Raw genomic sequence first — 24,187 nt, 5'->3', positions numbered from 1 at the left:
CACGTTGTGCAGGAAGGAAACGTTGTGCTTTCCCAAATAGCTCCGTGTAGAACATCCTCTGCACATTGGTTCCTGTTGAAGCCATGCTGTTTAGACATCTAATACAGGTATATATTGTTGTAATTGTATAGCTTTAATAAACTTTATATTTAATAAAAGCTGTGTTTAATGAGGTTTTACATTTCTATTTTGACAGTGGTGAAACTATGCATCCACTCTTCCCCAAAAACAAAAACTGCGCTATAGGAAACATTTGTGGCAGCGGTGGCCGAACGGATAGCGGCGCGGTCTTGATACCGGAAGGTTCCTAGTTCGAATCAGCCGCCCGACACGTTAAAATTACCACCGCTGAAGTGCCCTTGAACAAGGCATTGAACCACTACGATGAAATGTGTTCTATGAGCAGGGCCTGGCTGGAAACAAGTTCTTGAGCTTAGCCCAGATACCCTGGGTAAATATAGATTTCATTTCATTTCAATGAAATCAGAATCAGCTAGGCTATGATATTCTATAGGCTAAATCTAATGTTTACCACACCCCGAACAACTTAAATGACTCAGTTCGTCCGTCCGTCCGTCCGTCTGTGAACAGCTAATCTCCGGCACCGTTGGCTTGATCGCAGCCATACTCTGCACAAACACTCCCTGAATGCCACAGCTGAACCCCTGCCCCAAGGTTTTCACATTGGCCTCTTATAGCACCACCAGGAGGCCGCTTTGTGCAAAACAGATTTTTGGACAGTACACCTACAGATTTTGTCCAAACATCACGCAAATTGGTACACAGTCTCTCTAGAGCCATTCAACGAAACAGGTCTTTCAGATTTTTCAGACTCCATCCTGATTGGCTAATATTGGCTTCCAAAGTTCGCAGGAGTGCTCAGTTTCAAACAAAATGCCGCAAATCATGAACACATCGTGTGATTTCCGTGAAATTGTGCACACACATTCCCACTAGGCCGAGGAACAAATGCCACTGGAACAGTTTCAACTCAGCCTCATGGTGGCGCTGTAACTGGCCGATTAGTGTTTTTACCTCTAACGACACTGTGTAAAACTTTATATGCACACTCTCTAGAGGCCAAGGACAAACCTTTGCCTGGAATCTTTCACATCTGCTCTTTATAGCGCCACCAGGAGACCGACATATGTAAATCACATTTTCTAATATTACTCCTTCAGATTTTATCCAAATGTCACGCAAATCGGTACACATGCTCTCCATAGTCATGTGATCAAGACAGGTTTGTTTGATTTCTCATAATCCATCCTGATTGGCTACGATTGGCTTCTAAAGTTTTCAGTTGTACTCGTTTTGTACACATCGCCACAACTCCTCAACGCAGCGTCCGATTGAGGTGAAACTGTGCAATGTGCATGCATATTCCCACTAGGCTGAGGAAGATGCCACTTGACAGTTTTCGGGCGGCTGTGGCTCAGGAGGTAGAGCAGGTCGTCACGGTCCAATGATCCCTGGGTCGGCGGTTCGAATCCCGGCTCCTCCTGTCCACATGTCAAAGTGTCCTTGGGCAAGACACTGAACCCTCCAATGAGTCAGTCGGTGTGAGCTCGCCACCATTGGTGTGTGAATGTGGGAAGTGAGGACGCTGGTGTCGACTGTTCGCCGCTTCACCTCTCAATGTATGAATGAATGAACCATTGTAAAGCGCTTTGAGCACTTGGAAAAGCGCTATAAAAATGCAATTCATTAAAAAATGCAATTCATTTTCAAATCAGCATCATGGTGGCGCTACAACAGGCCAGGTTGCGACACACACACACACACACACACACACACACACAATACATGTTTATATTTCTCTTAAACATTTTGCCAAACATCACACACACCCCTGTCCTCCTGGTGGAGACCTATGCCCAGAAGGGCACTTTTTCTAGTTTGTATATAGGTCCAGTCCAGAGTCTTATTTACAATGAAACAACATTTTTATACATTCCCAATAGTACATCCAACTGTAGGCTTCTATCCATTTTTGGGCATTAAAACGCTAAGGAGTTGTGCCCCAATGGAAGGCTTGATCTCTGGTCATATGAAGATTTTTACAATAGCCTATACATGATCTATTGCTAATCATGCATAGGGTCTTTTTTAAAACAATCATGTATTTTTGGCATTGACAATATATCACTCAGAAAGGGATTTATGTGGAAGGTCATCTCATTCCGAGTGGTTTTTAAGTACATTTTTGGCATTTAAATCCAAATCCTTTAATGCATGTTCGCCAACCTTAATGCATGTTCGCCAACCCTAATGCATGTTCGCCAACCTTAATGCATGTTCGTCAACCCTAATGCATGTTCGCCAACCTTAATGCATGTTCGCCAACCCTAATGCATGTTCGCCAACCTTAATGCGTGTTCGCCAACCTTAATGCATGCTCGCCAACCCTAATGCATGTTCGCCAACCTTAATGCATGTTCGCCAACCTTAATGCATGCTCGCCAACCTTAATGCATGTTCGCCAACCTTAATGCATGTTCGCCAACCCTAATGCATGTTCGCCAACCTTAATGCATGTTCGCCAACCCTAATGCATGTTCGCCAACCTTAATGCATGCTCGCCAACCTTAATGCATGTTCGCCAACCCTAATGCATGTTCGCCAACCTTAATGCATGTTCGCCAACCCTAATGCATGTTCACCAACCCTAATGCATGTTCGCCAACCTTAATGCATGCTCACCAACCTTAATGCATGTTCGCCAACCCTAATGCATGTTCGCCAACCCTAATGCGTGTTCGCCAACCTTAATGCATGCTCGCCAACCTTAATGATGATTATTATTACAAAACATGCATTAACCACTTAAGCCATATAGCCTAATATTTACAGCAGAAGAACTCAGTGAGGCCATGAGCAAGCTCAAGCCAGGCAAATCTCCAGGCCGTGACAACATCCACCCGGAGTTCGTCATCCACCAGAGCACAACAACATCTGGCTGGCTTTGTGCTTTCTTTACAGCATGCTACCGGAGGTTAAAGATCCCAAAGATTTGGCGCCGCGCCTCTGTGATAGCCCTGCCAAAGCCAAATAAAGATGCGGAAGTCATACAGGCCCATCTCATTGCTCAGTGTCCCATTTAAGATCTTGGAGAGGATGATCCATGGCCGCATAGAGCCAGTAGTGGACTCACAGCTCCCACGGGAACAAGCTGGTTTCCGTCGTGGAAGGTCAACAGCAGACCAGGTAACACTACTTTCTCAAGACATCGAGAACAGCTTCCAGGACAATGAGAAAGCTGGGGTGGTGTACCTGGACCTGACTGCCGCATACGACACTGTGTGGCACCGGGGACTCCACCTGAAGCTGTTGAGGACAATACCGGACCGGCATATGGTGAAGTTCATCATGGAGACGCTCTCCAACCGCAGCTTCATTCTCCAGACCAGCAGTGGGCAGTGCAGTAGGCTCAGAAGACTGAGGAACGGGGTACCGCAGGGGTCGGTTCTCTCGTCGATGCTGTTCAACATTTACATACATGACCTACCTGATACATCGTCCAGAAAGTATGGCTATGCAGACGACCTTGCCATCATGTTGAGTCGACCAACATGGAAGGCGATGGAAGAAGGCCTGAATGAAGACATGGGCACCATGGTAGCATACCTTCAAAGGTGGCGTCTACAGCTTAGCGTTGGAAAGACAGTTGCTGCGGCATACCACCTTAGCACCAGGGAAGCAAGGAGGGAACTTGAGGTGAGTGTCGACGGCAAACGCCTGGAGGTTCAGCAAGCCCCGAAGTACCTTGGCGTGCGTCTGGATCGGACACTGTCCTTCAGTCTACACCTCAAAGAACTCAAGGCCAAGGTGACATCCAGGGTTGCGCTGATCCGCCGCCTCGCTGGAACAACCTGGGGAGCCTCCGCTAAGACGCTGCGTATATCCACCCAAGCCCTGGTCTTCGCGGCAGCGGAATACTGTGCCCCAGTCTGGAGCAGAAGCCCCCATGCAAGAAAGGTCGATGTGGCAATCAACAACGCCCTCCGGATCATAACGGGATGCCTGAAGCCCACCCCTGTGTCTCACCTGCCAGTCCTTGCTGGAATAGCTCCGGCCGGCCTCCGACGGGAGGCTGCCACCCTCGTCCTGGCCAGGAAAGCCCAAAAGCAGGACTGGCACATCCTGCATGGCACCACCACAACTCCAGCACCTCCAGCAGACTCAGGTCTCGTCACCCCTACAACAGGGCAGCACAGGAGATGCTCAACTCCACCTCTGAGGACATCTCCAGAGATGCATGGCTGGCAGCAGCGTGGAAGCAGGAGTGGGAGTCAGCCGGGCCCTCCCGCATGCATCGGTACATCTGGGAACCAGGAGATGGTGCCATAGGAGGAGATGACCTACCTCGCCAGCAATGGACCACACTGAACCGCTTAAGAACTGGGGTTGGGCGTTTCAATGCATCAATGCAGAAGTGGGGATTGGCTTGGACAGTGCGGCATGCGAGTGCGGTGACCCTGAGCAGACCGCCGACCATATCATCTACACCTGCCCCTTATACAGACCACCCTCGGAAGCCAGCCTCTTTGACCTGGGACCAGAGATGCGGGCGTGGCTCCACGACATCGAGTTGGACCTCTGACGTTACACGAAAGAAGAAGAAGCCTGATATATTTTGGCCATTTGAAAACAGCTGATCTACAAGCTCATATACATCGTGAGCTTGTCGATGTTCTATTTTCAAATGATTTGAAAACGGGACATTCTGCATAAGGAGTATACTTTCTACTTTTGGTATATAGTGGCCTACATTTTGATGCCCAAACTTTTGTAGTTTTATCCAAGTACATTTTGAGTATAGTTCTAAATTGCAGTGTTGATCATTTTACTTAAGTAAACAGTGCGAGTACTTTTTCCACCACTGCCTGCTGTTGAATGAATGATGTAATAATATGGGTAGGACAGACGATCCCCATGGTGCTCTCAGAGCGCTCCGCTCACCTTCCAAACACTCCACCTGACTGACACGGGCTGCTTCATCTCTGGACATGGTCATGAAGATTCATTAGAGGTAGGAATTATTGTACAATTGATTATAGTCTTTTCTTACGTGTTTACTTTATTTTATTTATTTTATTTTATTTCTTCATTTGTTTTTTCGTTTTTTCGTTTTCTCATCTTTTCATAGACCTTTACAAATAAAGCGGAATGACAGGTTATGCTGGTATTCTAATGAAAAATGACCTTTTAAACTGTTATAGTAGTAGTAGTTAGTTATTCTACATTAAGTTGTGTTTGCTCTGGGCCAGGTCTGCCATTTGGTCTGCAATTCGTGCCAAATCGGTTTATTTGGAGGAATTCGACTGGAGCTGTCGTTGGAAAAAGACGTGAACGAGTGGGGATTATGACGGACTTCTGGTTGATTTCTGTTCCACTGGACAGGACCAGCGCAACCAGTTTAGAGAAGCTGAAGCGCACCATTGCCAAAACCAACCTGGCTTCAACCAGCAAGTTCGCCATCCCAGAGCTGAAGGTAGCTACCTGGGTTTAAGCTATATGGATCTCTACAGTCTCTCAAAGGAATATGAGGGTTTTGTCTCTCAGAGAAGGGACTTGAGTCAGCTTGAGTGAACTGTAACTGCCTTTGGGCACACACAAAAAATCCTCACTGTTATTTTTACTCTTGAGTGTCCAAATGTGACCATATACCCTTGATTGCAGTTGTACACTCTCAGTAACAAATAACAAATGGAGTAACAAATGGATAACACAATTATAGCCCTCTCCAAATCATGTGATATGAGTATACTGACATACTGTACTAGTGTAGGCTAAATTAAAATGACAAGAGTATTGCTAGTGAACTGTTAATATGCACTGGAAGGAGTATGTAAGGTACAGTGTAGTTCGTGGAGGTTGCAGGTGTTTGGTGTCCTTCTCCAGTGAAGGGCTATAGGCTCAGGTTGCTCTCTACGCCGGTTTGCGGCAAAATTTCCATCCGACCCATTTCTTTCAACATGCTCACATTGCTCAGTGTAACAGCTAGGCCCTATAACCTACGGCATACACTATGAGAAATGACATTCTCATGTCACCTATTTGAGGAAGTCAAATGGAGGCCATCACGTGTTCTGCTGAATTCAAACTGTGGCCATTTTTGTGATCCGATTCAAAACTGGTTTAAGAGACTAGATTAGAAATGGAATTCTATCGCTCATAATTTCAGCCCACTAGAACAGACATAGCATATAGCATATACCACTACCATGTTAATGCTGACTCATGACTATGCCCCCAGGTGGGAACATTGGACAATCTGATTGTTGTTTCAGATGAAATCTCAAGGCTGGACACGTACACCGAAAGGTAAACAGTCATATGTGTGCTTGCTTGTACAGAAATAAAACTTGGTACGCTTTATAAATGCCTGTTGGATTGGTGGCTTTTGTACATGAATTACATGCATGCAGAGCGCTTAATGTGTAGCTTTGTCCTCAATTAAGTCTAGTGGCTCTGGGAACCTGTGAGGTCTCTCTGCCATTATTAATTTATGCTCAGGCCCAACTGGCGGTTAGATTTCCGTCTGCTTTTAAATTCATTGGGCTTGTACCTGAGCTGAGGAGGCATAAATACCAAGTGAGAGCCTACAATATTTTTTATTGCCAGCAATGTATCTTTTCCCCCACCTGATTTTAAATTGAGCCTCAGCTTTTAGAGAGCGCTAAGCCGCTAACATATAGTCAAGGTCGACATCTGGGTTTTAATGTAGCTTTGGGGCCCCCACTTAGGCAGAAATCTGTAGGCTACTTTCATCGAAAGGGTTCCCCACAATAACAGAAAACAGAAAATATGGTTGGTATATGAGGGACTCACTCCAGTCAACCATATAGGGTTTAAGCAAAACTCAAATTCAAATCCTGCCTTCACTGTACACAAGATATCTATGGCAAGTAGCCTCGTCTTATAGCCAGATGGGGAGAAACACATACTGAAAGACTCAGGGTCATATTAACACTTAAACCCTTTATAATTTATTGACAGTGGCCCCCCAGAGGTCTGTATAATTATAATGATGACATGGCCACGAATAGGGTTCGCTAGGGTTCATGTGATTAATAGTACACTGTACTCCTTTCACAGCTCTGCATATCGGCGTGGGGGATGTTGCGTCAGTCAAATTAAATCTATGTCTTACGCATTGCGTTCAATATATTTAGACATTCCAGCAAAACTCCCCCCCCCCCTTAATTTAAAAGGAGCCTGAGATTGGTTACTAGATTACATCCAGATTCCAGATATAGGAAGATCATTTTGTAAAGCATGTTTTTTTCTTATTGCTGTCCTCCGTCCGGTCAGTGTTATCAAGCGGACATGTCAGTGTATGGGGGAGGTGATGGAACACTCCAGTGACAAAGTGCTGGAAAACGCCCTAGCCAACGGAGGTGAGACGCACGCACGCACGCACGCACGCACGCACGCACGCACGCACGCACGCACGCACGCACACTTAATTGCATAGTAAAGTAACTCATTAGCCAAGAGTGCAGTGGCCTCAGGCAACACACACACACTCACACAGACACACACACACACACACACACACACACACACACACAGACCGCGTCTTAGATAGTATTACATTTTCATTACTTTTGCAATACGGTGCCATTTGCAAATGAAAGGCATGTACATCTAAACTCACATACGTACATGCACAACCCCCACCCCTGCTCCCCCTCACTCACTCTGTCATATACACAGGCACGCGCACACACACACACACACACACACACACACACACACACACACACACACACACACACACACACACACACACACACACACACACACACACACACACACACACACACACACACACACACACACACACACACACTTTAAACATGACTGCACAAGGTGGACTTATCTGGAGGGCTATTGTACCAGATAAGATGAGGTCAATAATATTAATAACCGAGTCCTGCATGGTAAGTCCATCACTAATAAATGATTTTGGCCGCTCTCTCTCTCTCCCCCTTCCTTCAGACTACCACAAGCATCATCACAAAGTGCACGTGTCTCCCATGAAAGCCTACCTCGCAGCCCTGAGGGGTATATATCTGAACAGAATGTGCTCTTTGAGCTGCGGTGCCGTGCATGCAGTGTGCATCACTCACCATCATGAGTTGACTTGGAGCAGCTACATGCATCATTGCGTCTCTGCAACGTCATGTCGCTGGCTTCCATTGACAATGAATGGTTTCATCTGCCCCGTGTGTGAACACAACCTTAGGCATGTAACGATTCACTCAACTCACGATACGATTTGAATCACGATATTAGGCTCATGATACGATTTATTTAAACACAAATTTATTTTCCAGACTAAATAATTACTGAAAAATAGTTTTTATTGTTATTCTCTTAAAGATGGAGTGCCACGATTTATTTCCACCCTAAAACATGGTCATCAGGTATTATTATAATATAAGGGGGAATAACTTTTTCCAAAAAGTGTACAGTATTTGTTAAAATCATGCTTTTATGTGGACACGCCCACCAGTTAATTAAGTATGCCTGGTTTGCCTGGTGGGTGGTGATGGGTGGTGATCCACCTGAACTGAAGCCGCACCCACAGCTGTAGTTGTATGATAAAGGGGGAGGGGTTAGGGGAGGAGCTGATAGTGTGGTGTCACTATATTACTGTTTATTTCATTGGCCCGTTTGACTGTCAAGGGTTCAGCCTCCAGGAAGAAACCCTAAATACAAAGTGAATACACCATTGCACATAAAAATGACTCCAGGGTGTCTAATGAAGTACCGTCACCTCATAGACACATGAAAAACTGGAAAAATACAAAAATTGTGGCACTCCATCTTTAAATCAATTAAAATCGCCACCAGTTTATATCGATATACAGTATATCGATATACGATATGTCATTACATGCCTACTCAGCAGTCCAGTGTTGTGTGATTCCAGTGTTGATTTTGACAGCAAATTTAGATTTTAGTCTCTTAAATAGTTTTCATTTAGTTTTAGTCACCTGCAATGTTTTAGTGTTAGTCTAGTTTTAGTCGACTAAATTAGCCGATTTTGACGATTTTTCGTCATAGTATTAGTCGACAAAATCAACACTGCACTGTTCTTGAATGGCTTATCTAACTGTCCTGTCTCCTCCAATCAGGTACTGTACCTAAGCTAAGTACAGTTTTGAGGTCTTTTCTTTTACATTCTTCAGTATTGCCAATTATCTATACTATTCAATTCTACTCCACTACATATCGGAGGCAAATATCGTACTTTTTAATCCACTACAATTATTTGACAGCTTTAGTAACTCGATAATTGCACAAAACATACATTAACCACTTCAGCCCTACATATTTTGGCCGATCTTTAAATAGCTGATCTTTATGCTCACAATGCGTCACGATGCGACGCATTGTGAGCTTGTGAAATGGGACATTCTGCACAATGAGTACTTTTACTTTTGGTACACTACTTTGGTGCCAATACTTTTACTCAACATTCTGAATGCTGGAGTAGCCTATATCTACGTTGCAATATTGATACTTCTACTTAAAGGGATAGTTCAGATTTTTTGAACTTAAGTTGTATGAAATACAATTAATATAGTGGTTGCAACTGTATTAATTGATTGCCAGAGTCCCATGGTGGGAGTTCTGCTCTGGTTTTGGTGAAATATCAAGTAGTTCCGGTCATTTTGTGGGGGGCACTGGGGGCCACGCAGTAAAGGTAAATTAATATACACAAAACTAACGTCATTTGTATTGTTGACCTATTTCTAAAATATTAGTGAAACTTTCGGGTTTTTTTACCCCTCTATCACACGGAACTATGTTTTTTGTGTCCATATCACTACGCCCAAAAAATAGTTCCATGTGATGGATGGGTCAAAATTGAACGAAAGTCGTGCTAATATTTTAGAAATAGGTCAATACAAATTACGTTCGTTTTGTGGATTCATTTACTTTTACTGCGTGGCCCCAGTGCCCCCCACAAAATGACCAGAACTACTTAATATTCACTAAAACCAGAGCAGAACTCCCACCACGGGACTCGGGCAATCAATTAATACAGTTGCAACCACTATATTAATGGCAAGTATTTCATACAATTTAAGTTAAAAAAATCTGAACTATCCCTTTAAGTAAAAACGTTATTTTGAGTACTTCTTCCATCACTGGTTTTCTCTCCTCTCTCGTGTTAGGTAGAGTTTGTTTTTAAGCCGTGGCTGCTGTGAGGTTTAGTTTTGAGGTTTCGTGTGTGTGTGTGTGTGTGTGTGTGTGTGTGTGTGTGTGTGTGTGTGTGTGTGTGTGTGTGTGTGTGTGTGTGTGTGTGTGTGTGTGTGTGTGTGTGCGTGTGTGCGTGTGTGCGTGCGTGTAAATATTGTAAAATATTATGTTAACCTTTTAGAACTTACATTGTTATGCTGGAAGTCAAAGGAGGCTAGGACGGGCTGAAAACGTAACTAAACTAACTAAACTGAAACTTTGCCCAGATATGGAGATGACTGACTTCCTAGTCCTGACATCATACTGTAGTACTGACATGACGTCTGAGGAACATTGTAATTAGACCCTGCCTTGTTTTGTTATTAGCCGATGCTTCATGTGTAATTTGTGTAATTAGACCCTGCCTTGTTTTCTTATTAGCCGATGTTGTGTGTGTGTGTGTGTGTGTGTGTGTGTGTGTGTGTGTGTGTGTGTGTGTGTGTGTGTGTGTGTGTGTGTGTGTGTGTGTGTGTGTGTGTGCGCGTGCCAGTGGATCTGGTTAACTATGTGACAAAGTTCCAGTGGGACCGAGCCAAGTATCCCACTGTTATGCCGCTGCGGAACCTGACAGACATCATCAGTAAGGTACTGAATGTTATCCAAACATACACGTTGCTATACCCGTAAGCCTGCTCTTATGCAAAGGGTGCTACTATGGCTGAATTAACATAGTGAGAATGATTTAAGAAATAGGACATGAACACGGTAGCGTTTTACAGTAAATAACCTCACGGTCATGACCGAAGTAGATCATGCAAACGCAGTGATTGCGAACGCAATGAGCACTAACTATGAGACCTAGCAGAACATGTCTGTCTGTGTGTGTGTGTGTCTGTCTGTGTGTCCCGCTGTAACACCACCCGCCCGCCACCAGAGGGCGCAGCTGTATCACACACACACACACACACACACACACACACACACACACACACACACACACACACACACACACTTAACTTAAAAAAAAAAACTTAAAAAGAAAACTTAAAAAGAAAACTTAAAAAGAAAAAACGTAAAAAGAAAAAACGTAACTTAAAAATTTACGAGCTGCGTTGATGAGAACCAACTTTCGTATGGACTGGTTCAAATCCAGGTGGTTACATTTGGCGTTAAACTCGTCAGAATCGGGGAGAGGTTAAAGGGGACAAATATAGCAGAGTAGCTCTGCTTGAACTACAAAAGCCTGACCATGTAGGAGAGCAGGATTAGAATCCAGGTGTTGCATAATGCTGCATGTTACAATAACCCTGAACCTCACATGCAGTGCAAACAGACAGTGGAAGGAAGGCATACCGTGATGGAGGATAGTACACACACTCTGTATCTCTCTGAAGTGATATAATAGAAACGTGTCCCCTAGGGTAGGTACCCTCACAAAAACATGCAGTAATCCTGGTCTCTAAACTGCCTCCCCCTGGCCAGCCGGGGCGCCTGATGGTGGGGAAAGGAACTGGTTGGAATAACGTGTACCTTCCACGTGCTACGTCCAACCAGGGAAACTCCCCCCTGTCAGGTGTAAAGGAGCAACTTGGACACTCATGCATGAAGGAAGCATGAGTTCAAGTCCGTTGCTCTCCCCAGGTTGGCGGAGGGTGTGTAGAGCCCAGGATCACATTAGATAACTGACACAGGGGTGAAAAATGGGTTACAAAATTGTGGGATAAAAATTATTATTAAAAAAAAGAAACATGTCAGGCCAGCCCACAGATATATATTTAGTATTCTGCTACTTATTTGCCTTTTTTAGTTAAACTAACACATTTCTGCGTTAGTTCATGTTAACGTTTTGCCCAGTTCTGATGCCTGCTTATGCACATGTACTTGCACATGTCCGACAGCAAGTGTCCCTGGTGGAGACAGAACTGAAGTCTCGAGCGCTGGCGTACAACCACATCAAAGCCAGCTTGCAAGGCCTTGAGCGCAAAACTGAGTGAGTAAGCTAGGCCCCTCGAACCATGCATGACATGAATTATTTAAGAAAAGGCTAAAGAATTCAGGAGCTGTGTATCTATATAACCGCATAGATGCGATTTAAAAATGCACGAGTTGGGTATATTCATATTGAATGTGTGTATCTTTCCAGAGGGAGCTTGGTAACTTGCAGCCTGAGTGAAGTAGTCAGAAGAGAAGATTTGTTGGACTCTGAATACCTCACCACACTATTGGTAGTGGTGGCCAGGTTAGTATATTCACCACTCTACAGGTATTGATGCCAGATAAGTGAATACCTCACCATACTACTGGTAGTAGTAAATAATGCCCAGGCACACTGGTAGTTATAGGTTGTGTTTAGGTAGACGACAGAGTACAGCAACTTGCAATGGTCCTGGTCTACAAAATGCTGAGCTCGTAAACAACAGTCGTAAAGGAATGTTGAATCCCTACTCTCCTTCAAAACCGCTCTGGAAGAGCATTTATTATTTTAATTTGATTTCTAACCGTTTATAGGCCTATGATATGATGTTTTTATTTTCTTTCTTTTGCATAGCACTGTATATTTGTATGTCATTAAATAAATGTTGAATAAATGCTGATGAAAATGAGGATCCCAAATGTAAACAAGCCATTGTGCTTTTCTGGGTATTTCAATCCTCTTAGCAGACCTTGTATTGACCTGTGCTTTCCTCGAACTGTGCTTACTCTAAACTGTCAATGCAATTATCAGTCAATTAATCAGTGAAACACATTCAGGAAAAGTGGTTCATTAAAACAAAACACTTGAGATGTAAATAGCAGAACTCCAAAGAATAAAGAAAGATGCAAAGATACTATTGGCTCAGATGCACATGTCTTTATTTCTACTCCAGGCTAACTTGTTGTTTCGGCAGGGGCCTTCATCAGATTACAGCAAAGTTGTGCATATAGTCGAGGCTCCTGACAAAACTTGTTGCCTGGGGTAGCAATAAAGATGAGCATCTGAGCCAACAGTCTTGGATCTTTATTCTTTGGAGCGCCATTATCTCTGTGGTGTTATTCATTTATTTATTACGTTTATTATTGACCATAGCTGAGCACCCACGACCAAGGAGGCGATCTGCTCCCCATCCAGATCTACAACATATTAGAGGTGGTTTCAGGCTTAGCATATTGAGATTTTCATTAAGCACTTATAGTTTCAACCCGGCATCCCTATTTTGGGCATGCCATTATATATCATTTATACTGTATATATATCATTATTTGTCTCAGATCCACATTATGGAAGCCACATTGTAATTAGACCTTTTTTTTGCTGTGGTCTCTGCGGTCCGCATGCGTGGCGTGGCGTACATGCAAACATTTACAATTAAGCTCGCAATGTGTCACGATACAAATAATCATAATTATGACAAATTAAAGTGATTAAACAGCTAGTTTTTGTATTTCGTTTTTTAACCCTCCTCCGTGTGTGTGTGTGTGTGTGTGTGTGTGTGTGTGTGTGTGTGTGTGTGTGTGTGTGTGTGTGTGTGTGTACGCGTGTGTGTGTGTGTCTCTCTTGTTCATGTCATAATGTCTGTCTGACGGACATGTCTGTCTAATGTCACAGACGGAGCTACCGGCAGTGGGAGCAGTCTTATGAGTCCTTGTCCCAGTTTGTGGTGCCTCGCTCCAGCAGGTAAGGAGGCGTTCTTTTGGATTCCCTGGCGGTCGGTGGCAATGAGACAAGCCATTCCATTTGATCCATGTCTAAAGTGTGCCAGTGAAGCGTCCTGTTCTCAGTGTCCACAAGGTCGGGAGTAAACCACATGTATTGTGTTACCGGCAGAAAGTAAGAGTCCAGTCCACCGACACATCTCCAGGATCGCTGGCGGAAGAATCAAATGTCTTCGTTTACAGTATTTCATTGAATATGGCTTCAATTAGGCGAACCTATACTCTTGTTCATCCGAGCAGACATTCAAACAGCACCAGAAGTGCCTTCTATGTGCAACGTGAGATAAAACACTTGAGTTTTTATTTAGTTTCCAAATTAAATTGGAATATTAAACTACAATGTGGTCTCGGGCAACCTCTGTAATCTCCTGAAATATGTGAGATTTTAAAGGAATGCCACTGAATCTTTGCTTTTAAAGGCCTTGCATTGTTTAGAGTCTGTAGTGAGTTGCAATGAAACAATAGAGAATGTTCCATTCCAGCTGTAATATGCTGTATGTAGCGCCATCAATAATGATTTGTGAGAGTAGCATGAGAAAATTGAATGTGACAGTATCCATGCATCAATCTAGTCTTGCGTAGCCAGACGATCAGAGATCTCTGCCTACTGATACATCTGGTGGAGGCTTTGGTGTGGTATCAGAATTTGTTTTTAAAGCAGTGAGCATTCTCTGCGGTCCAAGCCCATTCAATGAATTTAGATGTAGGCTACCTATACACATATAGTTCTCTCATCAGCCAGGCTAGATTTTCTTACAGAAAGGCTCATTGAATGTATATTTAAAAGCATTGTATGAGCCCATGTTAAGTTTCACAAACTCTTTACCTCAGACAGAATTCACTAGTGTTGTAGTCGAGACCACCTAAAGCGAGACCAAGACAAGACCAAGATCTAGGGGGACCCAGGGGGGTCGAGACCAAGACAAGACCAAGACCTAGGGGGGTCGAGACCGAGACGAGACCGCCGCGAGCCTAGGGGGGTCGAGACCAAGACAAGACCAAGACCTAGGGGGGTCGAGACCGATACGAGACAGCCACGAGCCTAGGGGGAGACCAAGACAAGACCTGCATGACCGCCACGAGGCGAGACCGAGTCAAGCCCAAGACCAGATTTATCCCCTCTTATTTGATAGGAAACAGAAAACAATCTTGATCTGAAACCTTGGAAACCATGTCTTAACCTCTGTAGGGACTTAAAACGTTACATTATCCTGTTGCTCAGCGTACTTTGTTAAACTTTCGGACGAGGCTTGCTTAACGACCAAGCAATAACAAGCAATAAGCCACAACTGGAAAGAGGAGAATTAAACTCGATCACAACGTGTTGTAGCCTAGTTGGAAGCTCCTTGCTACATTAAGGACTCAGACTTATTTATTTGGAACAAGACTACAAGAGGTAATCCACTGCCTGTGTTGTGCATGTAAGCACACAGCCGTCACTGTGTCACTCGACACCACACTTTTTCTCTCTCCTCTCTGTCACCGTCCGTCAGGCGATCTCCAAGCCCACAACGCGTCGCTGATGGAACGCGATGTAGGCCTGTAGATCAGCTGTGTTCCCTGCGCATCTAAAAAAGGGAAGAAAATAAATAAATAAATAGCGTGTGTGCGCGCGTCTGTGGGAACTGATAGGAAGAACTGAATTTTAATTATTGTAATGGGTACCCGTACCCGGTACACAAGCATGTGTTGAGTTGGTCTCAACTACAACACTAGAATTCACTGTATTCTTTCAGAAGAAAATTTGCATTTCCGAAATGGCTTGATATTGATTTCTCAAGACAGTCTTTGGGAAATATAATTTTTTTTAATGGAAGAGTTTCTTGGAGTTTCTTCTCTGGAGGACGAAATTGCCCGCTATAGTTTCTTGGCCACTTTCATATTGCTTGTCACAACAACGGTGTGCACTAGTTAGATTTCCTTTAGCTCCTTCCCAACTCTAATTGTTTATTGTTGCTTTGTGTGACCAACAGAAAGCTTTATGAGGACGGAGAGGAAGGGATTTTCACTGTTACACTTTTCAAAAGAGCCGTCCGTGAATTCAAAACCAATGCCAAACAGAGCAAGTAAGCAGGTTTGATTGCCAGAAAATAGGATGTCGGCTCAGAGCCGTGGTGTCTGTGTCGATTACCATAGTGTAGCCCATTGCCCACACAGGTTCACCATGCGCGAGTACAATTTCGACCTGGATGAGCGACAAAGGCTTGAGATGAAGCAACTTGGTGTGGACAAGAGGGAGCAGTATGTGAGTGAATATATAGAGTACTGTGCCACTGTTGTGTGGATGGGTTGTGTTACTGTGTGTATGTCTAGTAGTGACAACAAACATTGTCAAATATGTTCTTAATACTTAAGAAAGGGGCAAACATTGTGAAAATGGCCGATCTACAAGCTCACAATGCTTTGATTGATTGATTGATTGAAGAATGTATTAACAGTTTGCAGAATACAGAGTACATTTCAAGCACAAACTCAATACAAAGGCTGTTAACTGTGAGTGGACGACCCAATTAAGCATTACACTTGTTTCCAATAGGGTCCACCATGTTCAAATCATCAAAACATTTAGAGACGTACAAATAGACACTTCTATAGACAGAACTTTGCTTGAGCTTGTAGTTGTTTGGCTATTTTCACTATTCAAAAAACAGGGGGTCCCACAGCATCACAATGTTTCTAACCTGTATCCATATTTTCTATGTTTGCTATTAACAAATGGCAGATATACAAGCTCACTGTAAGCTTGTACATCTGCTATAAAAAAAGGAAGATCTTGAAAGAAAATATATATCATTTTGGAGATAAAACAAACAAACACAAATCTGGGGAGGCTGTTGGACAGAATATTTTCAGATGGGGGTCCAAATTTTTTATTTGGGGGACGTTGAAATGAAAAAGTTTGAGAACCACTGACTTTTACAGTACTTTCTTCTATCACTGTGTACTGTACGTACCATTCTGTACTGTACATGTGTGAACATAAAGACCCAGTAACCACACACAGGCAATGAAGGGATTATGTACTAGCCAAGGTCAGTTAAAGTTATAAAGAAATGTGAGTACTTTTTCCACCACTGCATTCATGTGTGTATATTTTATGACTCCCCCGTAGGGAATCTTTGTGCGTTGGCTGAAGGTGAACTTCAGTGAGGTGTTTGTCGCCTGGATTCACCTGAAGGCCTTGAGGGTGTTTGTGGAATCAGTCCTCAGGTCAGCGGTGCTCAGTCACAACTCTCAAGTGAGGTCCACGGAGCCACAGGGGTCCTTGGAGGGGTTCCAGGGGGTCCCCATCTATATTAGTGAAGCAACACAGCATCACGATCAGTTTAACCACTTTAAGCCTATATTTTACTTTGGCTATTCAAGCTCACATCGAGTCACATCAGGAGCTTGTGAGCTTGTAGAGCGATTTTAAAGTTGTAAAATCTTGAATTTGACTGCGCAAATCTTGAATTTGACGTGCGTGCGTGCACAGTGCACACTCGCACGCGCACACACACACACACACACACACACACACACACACACACACACACACACACACACACACACACACACACACACACACACACACACACACACACACACACACACAAACAAACAAACAAACAAACAAACAAACACAAACAATTATTATCAGCTTGAAAAATGGCTTTTCATTTTCTGATCTGACAAAATCCCTAACTGATTGAAATGATCTGCCAGGTATGGTTTACCGGTGAGCTATCATGCTTTTCTGCTGCAGCCGGACAGGAAGCGTACAAAGAGGCTGAGACAAGTGCTGGCTTCACTGTTCATGCACCTGGACCCCACCGCCACCACCAGCAGCAAGAAGACAGACGTACGTGAGAACCACTCCACTCCACGTGTTGAATCACTCCACTCCATCTGTGGTGTGCAGTGGTGGAAAGTAACTAAATACATGTACCGGTACTCAATTACAGTGCCTAAGGCTGAGCTCACACCTTTCATGCAATTCTGTGCTCGTTGGATGCTCGTTGGATGCATGTTGTGTTGTGTCATGGCCGCCCAATGCATTGCCAATGGAGGTCACATGGTTTGACACAACATTGTGTTGTGTGAGGGGGAGGGGCGCACGACTGCGCCCCTCCCCCTCACACAACACAATGTTGGGTCAAACCATGTGACCTCCATTGGAAATGCATTGGGCCGCTGGGCGGCCATGACACAACACCCAACGAGCACAGAGAATTGCATGAACCGTGTGAGTGCACCCTAAGGCTGAGCTCACACCTTTCATGCAATTCTCTGTGCTCGTTGGGTGTTGTGTCATGGCCGCCCAGCGGCCCAATGCATTTCCAATGGAGGTCACATGGTTTGACCCAACATTGTGTTGTGTGAGGGGGAGGGGCGTTTCGACTGCGCCCCTCCCCCTCACACAACACAATGTTGGGTCAAACCATGTGACCTCCATTGGAAATGCATTGGGCCGCTGGGCGGCCATGACACAACACCCAACGAGCACAGAGAATTGCATGAAAGGTGTGAGCTCAGCCTAAGTACAATTTTGAGGTATTGTGCTTTACTTGGATATTTCCAATTTCCAATACTTTTACTTCTATACTCCACTACATCTCAGAGGCAAATATTGTACTTTTACTCCACTACAATTATTTGACAACTTTAGATACTAGTTACTTTGTAGATTTTGATTATTATTACAAAACATACATTAACCACTACAGCCTATACATTTCAGCCATTTGAAAATAGCCGATCTACAAGCTCACATTGCGTCGTGAAGCAAATGATCAAATTATTTTTATACATTTGAAATCTTGAAATGAGACATACTGCATAATGAGTACTTTCTACTTTTGATACTTAGGCTGAGCTCACACCTTTCATGCAATTCTCGTGCTCGTTGGATGCATGTTGTGTTGTGTCATGGCCGCCCAATGTATTTCCAATGGAGGTCACATGGTTTGACCCAACATTGTGTTGTGTGAGGGGGAGGGGCGCAGTCGAAACGCCCCTCTTAGGGTGCACTCACACGGTTCATGCAATTCTCTGTGCTCGTTGGGTGTTGTGTCATGGCCGCCCAGCGGCCCAATGCATTTCCAATGGAGGTCACATGGTTTGACCCAACATTGTGTTGTGTGAGGGGGAGGGGCGCAGTCGTGCGCCCCTCCCCCTCACACAACACAATGTTGGGTCAAACCATGTGACCTCCATTGGCAATGCATTGGGCGGCCATGACACAACACAACATGCATCCAACGAGCATCCAACGAGCAGAGAATTGCATGAAAGGTGTGAGCTCAGCCTTAAAGTTCATTTTGATACCAATACTTTTGTACTTTTACTCAAGTAAATTTAGGATTCCTACAATGCAGTATCGATACTTTTACTTAAGTAAAACAATTGAGTACTTTTTCCACCACTGGTTGTGTGAATCGGTGCTCCACTAACTGTCACAGACACCTTGTGAGTTGTGAGCTTGTAGATCGGCTATTTTTGGTATAGCTGGTCTACAAATCAGGCACTAAAACTAAACTAAAACTAAAACATTTCACATGACTAAAATACGACTGAAACTAAATTTAATTTTATTCAAAGACAAAAAAGCTAAATCAAAATGTTAAATTTACACTGGTGTGAATGTGGCCGAAGAATTCAAGTATAGAATGAAAAAAATCTCTAATGTACACACATGCACCAGCACGCACGCACACACACACACACACACACACACACACACACACACACACACACACACACACACACACACACACACACACACACACACACACACACACACACACACACACACACACACACACACACACACAGTATTACTATACTTGTGCGTGCACACATTAACAACTCTGAGGGGAGCTTTAATGCATAATTCATCTCTGTGTAATGATGATGATGATGATGTGTTGTCTGATTCAGTGATGTGATTCACTTAACTACTGTAGCTCGCTGATTTACGCAGGACACACTCGACATGGGCAAAGTGAGCAAATAACATGCGCACTCGTGCAAGTCCAAGAAATGCTTTTTGGAAATGAAATTGCTGTTCCTTTAAATCATAAATGACATGCTTCGTTGCATAGCGGCTGTCAGTCAGTCCCTACATCCCCTGACAAGCTGAGCAGAGACAACATGGTTACTTTAACACTAAGAGTTATACAAAATGTACCTTACCCTCAGAGGGACAATGGCTAAATTAACGCTCCAATGGCTAAACCCCCCCCCCCCCCCCGGTCAAAGGGACGGGGATTTACTGGCTTATTTTGAAAAGTCAAGCCGGATCCCAAATCACCAACGGCAGAATCTAGCAAATTCACACACCTTTTTGTGATATTTCGAAATGATCGTACATTTGGGCACACAAAGGGTAAATTGATGGTACAAATACGATAATTTTCATTCATCATTCATGGCAACAGTTGTTGGCGTGCACGTCAACCAGTGTTGACTTGCACCCAGAAAAAAAACACACTTTTGAGAACAACTCAACATGCTGTGACGGTGCTCTCTCTATCCCACAGATGAGCTACGACATCCCAGAAATGAATCCCTGTCCGCACGAATACTTCTCCTACATCTGCTTCCCGATAAGCATCAACGTGTTGGAGACCAGCTAGTAGTCGGCAGTGTGAATATACTCCAGAAAAAAACCCTAGAACAATCCATCCAGGGATGGACCTGATGCTGACTTGGTGGTTCACACTAAGCTCTCGCTCTAGGCCAGGCAGAGAGAGACAGAGAAATGGAGAATGGCAAGATCCTCAATGATCTCTGGACGTATGTGGTGTATGTCGAACTATGAAGAAAAGCAAAGGCTCGCAACTCACTTTTGTAATGCTCCACGTATTTATATTCACAATCACAGCAGGCAGGACATACAACGTTTCGACCGGTATTTGTCTTTTTCAAGTACTGAATTTGTGAATAAAATACGTGGAGCATTACAAAAGTGAGTTGCGAGCCTTTGCTTTTCTTCATGATTTCTGTTAACAGTTTGGCTCAGCACCAAGATCGGAGGATGTGCGCTGTTCTATTTTATTCTGTATGTCGAACTAAACACTTCCTTCCACATGGCCGAGCTGACAGATGTGATAGGCTCTATGTACAGCAGCCATATTGGAAAGTAATTTTTACCTCTAACTCTCTTCCTTCATAGGTCTTACGGATGAAGGCTCTGTTCCATTCTGGTCAAATAGTCAGGCTGCGGAAACACTCTGCTATACACCAGTGGGTCTCAAATTGGGATCCAGAGACCCTCATGGTGTGTGTAACTCTGAGAGTGTACATATAGAACCAAATGGACCATTTGGTTCCATTTGTACACTCTCCGAGTTATGGAGGTCCTTGACATTAAACGGTTTGAGAAGCACTGTGTTACGGACAGGACATGAGCCTTCATTAGTATCATTGGTAACACCAGGAAGTAGGGAAAAGGCCCAATTTCCTTCCAACATGGATGCTGTGCATAAATTAGAGCCAATTGTTGATTTTCAACATTTCCCTTGGACAGGAAGCACTGTCTAGCCCACCTGTGAGCATGTGCTCAACGTGTGAATGGTATGCTTACATGAGTGTTCATTTATCTCTGAGAGGGTATACAAATACACATGTAAATGTACGAACAAGAAGGCACTGGAGCAGCTCAGACGATTTAGGCCCTTATTTTATTATATCAGGGTGCATGACCTGACGAAGATGTAATTGACACATCGAAACGTTGTCACTTTTTACCTGCACCCTGATATAATAAAATAAGGGCCTAAATCGTCTGAGCTGCTCCAGTGCCTTCTTGTTCGCATGTTATATGTCCTGCTCCTGAGATGCACCAGACTGGCCTGCTATAGGCTAGAGGCGCGGCTGGAACTCCCTTCTACATGTAAATGTACATTTGTACAATCTTGACGTTACAAATGGTTATGGATAAATGAACACTGAGGATGTTACTGTGGGACTGCTGGATGAGTATTGGGGTGCATGTGGGTCTTCTCCGCCACCAGAAACACAATGTCCTGTCGCTGTATTTTGGTGTTTTCACGGTTGGATTTTGGTAGACAGGGACGTGTTTGGACAACCAAAACAAACAGTTAAAACACTATGAAGTCCAGTACGAGCTCGGGCAGTGTGTTTCTTTCTGCTCCACACTGCTCCAGTGGCTGATGACTGCTGGTATAGAGGGAAAATAAAATATGTATATATACCGTTTTGTTATGTAAAGATGTAGAAAATATGTGGATATTTTTTTTTTCTAATGAAATAATTGATTAATGCTTAGTTGTTGCTATTGTACAGTTTTAAACAAGCCTTTGAATGAATACACTTAAAGCTGCAATCAGTAACTTTCATGTACTGTAGGCCTATACGACACCGAATTAGACACCCCTGCTCTCCCATGTAAAAGACATATAGCTTGTCAACTAATACACTTGACCTAACTAACTGATACCAGGGTGTAAATGTTGCAACAAAAGAGAAGAGAGACAACTCTACAGATTTGAAAATAACAGTTCCGGATTGCAGCTTTAAACCTGGAAATAAAATGTTGTAAATATACTTGCACAATGTACAGCCCAGCACCAACAAGGGGACACTTTAAAACAGATAATAGTACACAGTCGAATCCTCAGTGTTAATTTCACTCTTATTGGTCATTGAAGTTGAATTAAAGTTGAATTAAAACATCTAGTAGGCTACAGCATATATCGTCGCTGTCGGGTGGAAACCTCGTTATCCTCATAGCATGCCTAAGTCATATTTTGAAGGTTTATAGCAAAGAAGAAATTGAAAATGTACAAACGTTTTGACTTATTCAAAAGGTGCCCTAAATCAACACACTCATTTTGCACAAGTCATGTTTATCTGCCCCGAACCCCCCCCCCCACTCACTTCACACGGGTGTGATTTGTATGCTTTTGTGTAGGCCAAACAGACAGTGGCGTGCACAGATAGACACTAGGGGGGGTTCTTATTTTGTACAGTTACACTGTACAGTATGTGGACCATGGTAACATTGATCAATTCTTGATAAAAAAGCTTCTAATATATGATTTAGGCCCCACAATCTATAAATCTCACACTATTAAGGCAACCGGCCGGTTCCACGCGCTGCACAAAGTGCCCTCTTTTTCCACTTGAGCACCTGCCCCTCTAAATGTCTGTGCACGCCACTGCAAACAGAATATGGAGATAAGAGGTTTCTGACCCACAGTGATGTTATGCCTTCTCATGTTCCACAGGTTCTATGTTCCGACCCTAAGGTAAGTGCATGGGGAACAAAGGGAGGGATGACCCCTCCTGGGAATACAACTTTGAATTCCATTAGATACCTCTGAATGCAGTGCTATGTATGGCCACCAGAGAGTGCCCTATCACTGTTTTGTACAGCACAATAATTGATGTAGGCCTACTGTACACCCTACACTGCCTACAGCATCAACCAGGTTGTCAGAATATTTGCAGTAGCCATTTTAAACAATGCTAAACATCCCTAGATTTTTTTTCCTCTCTTCTCTTATTTGTGCGAGTAGGCCTATTGCTTCTTTCATTTAGCCTAAATATATGGGATCTTTGGATACTATTACTGATGTATGGACAATTACTGACATGACTGATGCTATTACAGAAACATCTTGGCATGTTCTTCACTGCTCTTTCATTTAAAAAAAAAGAAAAAACAAACGCCCTTGTAAATATAAACTGTAACTGCCGTTTACATGTTGAGTTGCTGTTACAGTAGCAGGCCTAGTTGGCCGCTGTCTAATTTTAAAATGGATGTCATGGGGAGAGGTTGTTATGCAAAATCACAAAGCTGCAATCTGTTGTATTAAATTAATGATTTGCTTAATATCACGTAGTATGATTTTTTTCCCCGACATATTGTATGCCAAATTGCACTTTTGTGTGTGTGTGTGTGTGTGTGTGTGTGTGTGTGTGTGTGTGTGTGTGATTGATTGATTGAAAAATGTATTAACAGTTTGCAGAATTACAGTACATTTCAAGCACAAACTCAATACAAAGGCTGTTAGCTGTGAGTGGACGACCCAATTAAGCATTACACTTGTTTCCAATAGGGTCCACATTGTTCAATTCATCAAAAAGGTGTGTGTGTGTGTGTGTGTGTGTGTGTGTGTGTGTGTGTGTGTGTGTGTGTGTGTGTGTGTGTGTGTGTGTGTGTGTGTGTGCGTGCGTGCGTGCGTGTGTGCGGGGGTTAGTATAGAGCTCTGGCCGTTATAGGCTATATACTTGTAGGCCTACTTGTCTTCAACCCTCATCAAGTGCTCTCTCTGTCCTCATGAAA

General features: G+C 43.6%; 1 protein-coding gene across 1 annotated transcript; it reads left to right on the top strand.

The window, feature by feature from the left end:
• Positions 1–5,365: 5,365 nt before the first annotated feature.
• atp6v1c2 (ATPase H+ transporting V1 subunit C2) lies at positions 5,366–20,605 on the top strand (the record flags this gene model as incomplete). The annotated part of the gene is made up of 12 exons (XM_079528599.1): positions 5,366–5,494; positions 6,260–6,327; positions 7,318–7,403; positions 10,751–10,845; positions 12,099–12,190; positions 12,344–12,439; positions 13,787–13,855; positions 15,867–15,959; positions 16,051–16,138; positions 17,006–17,103; positions 17,599–17,734; positions 20,415–20,605. The coding sequence occupies 12 exons, from the start codon at positions 5,366–5,368 to the stop codon at positions 20,508–20,510; spliced, it is 1,146 nt and encodes a 381-aa protein (XP_079384725.1). The 3' UTR covers positions 20,511–20,605.
• Between the last annotated feature and the right edge of the window lie 3,582 nt (positions 20,606–24,187).

This window comes from Electrona antarctica (assembly GCF_951216825.1).
Source record: "Electrona antarctica genome assembly, chromosome: 18".
Lineage (NCBI taxonomy): Eukaryota > Metazoa > Chordata > Actinopteri > Myctophiformes > Myctophidae > Electrona > Electrona antarctica.
This window is presented reverse-complemented; position numbering and strand designations above follow the sequence as displayed.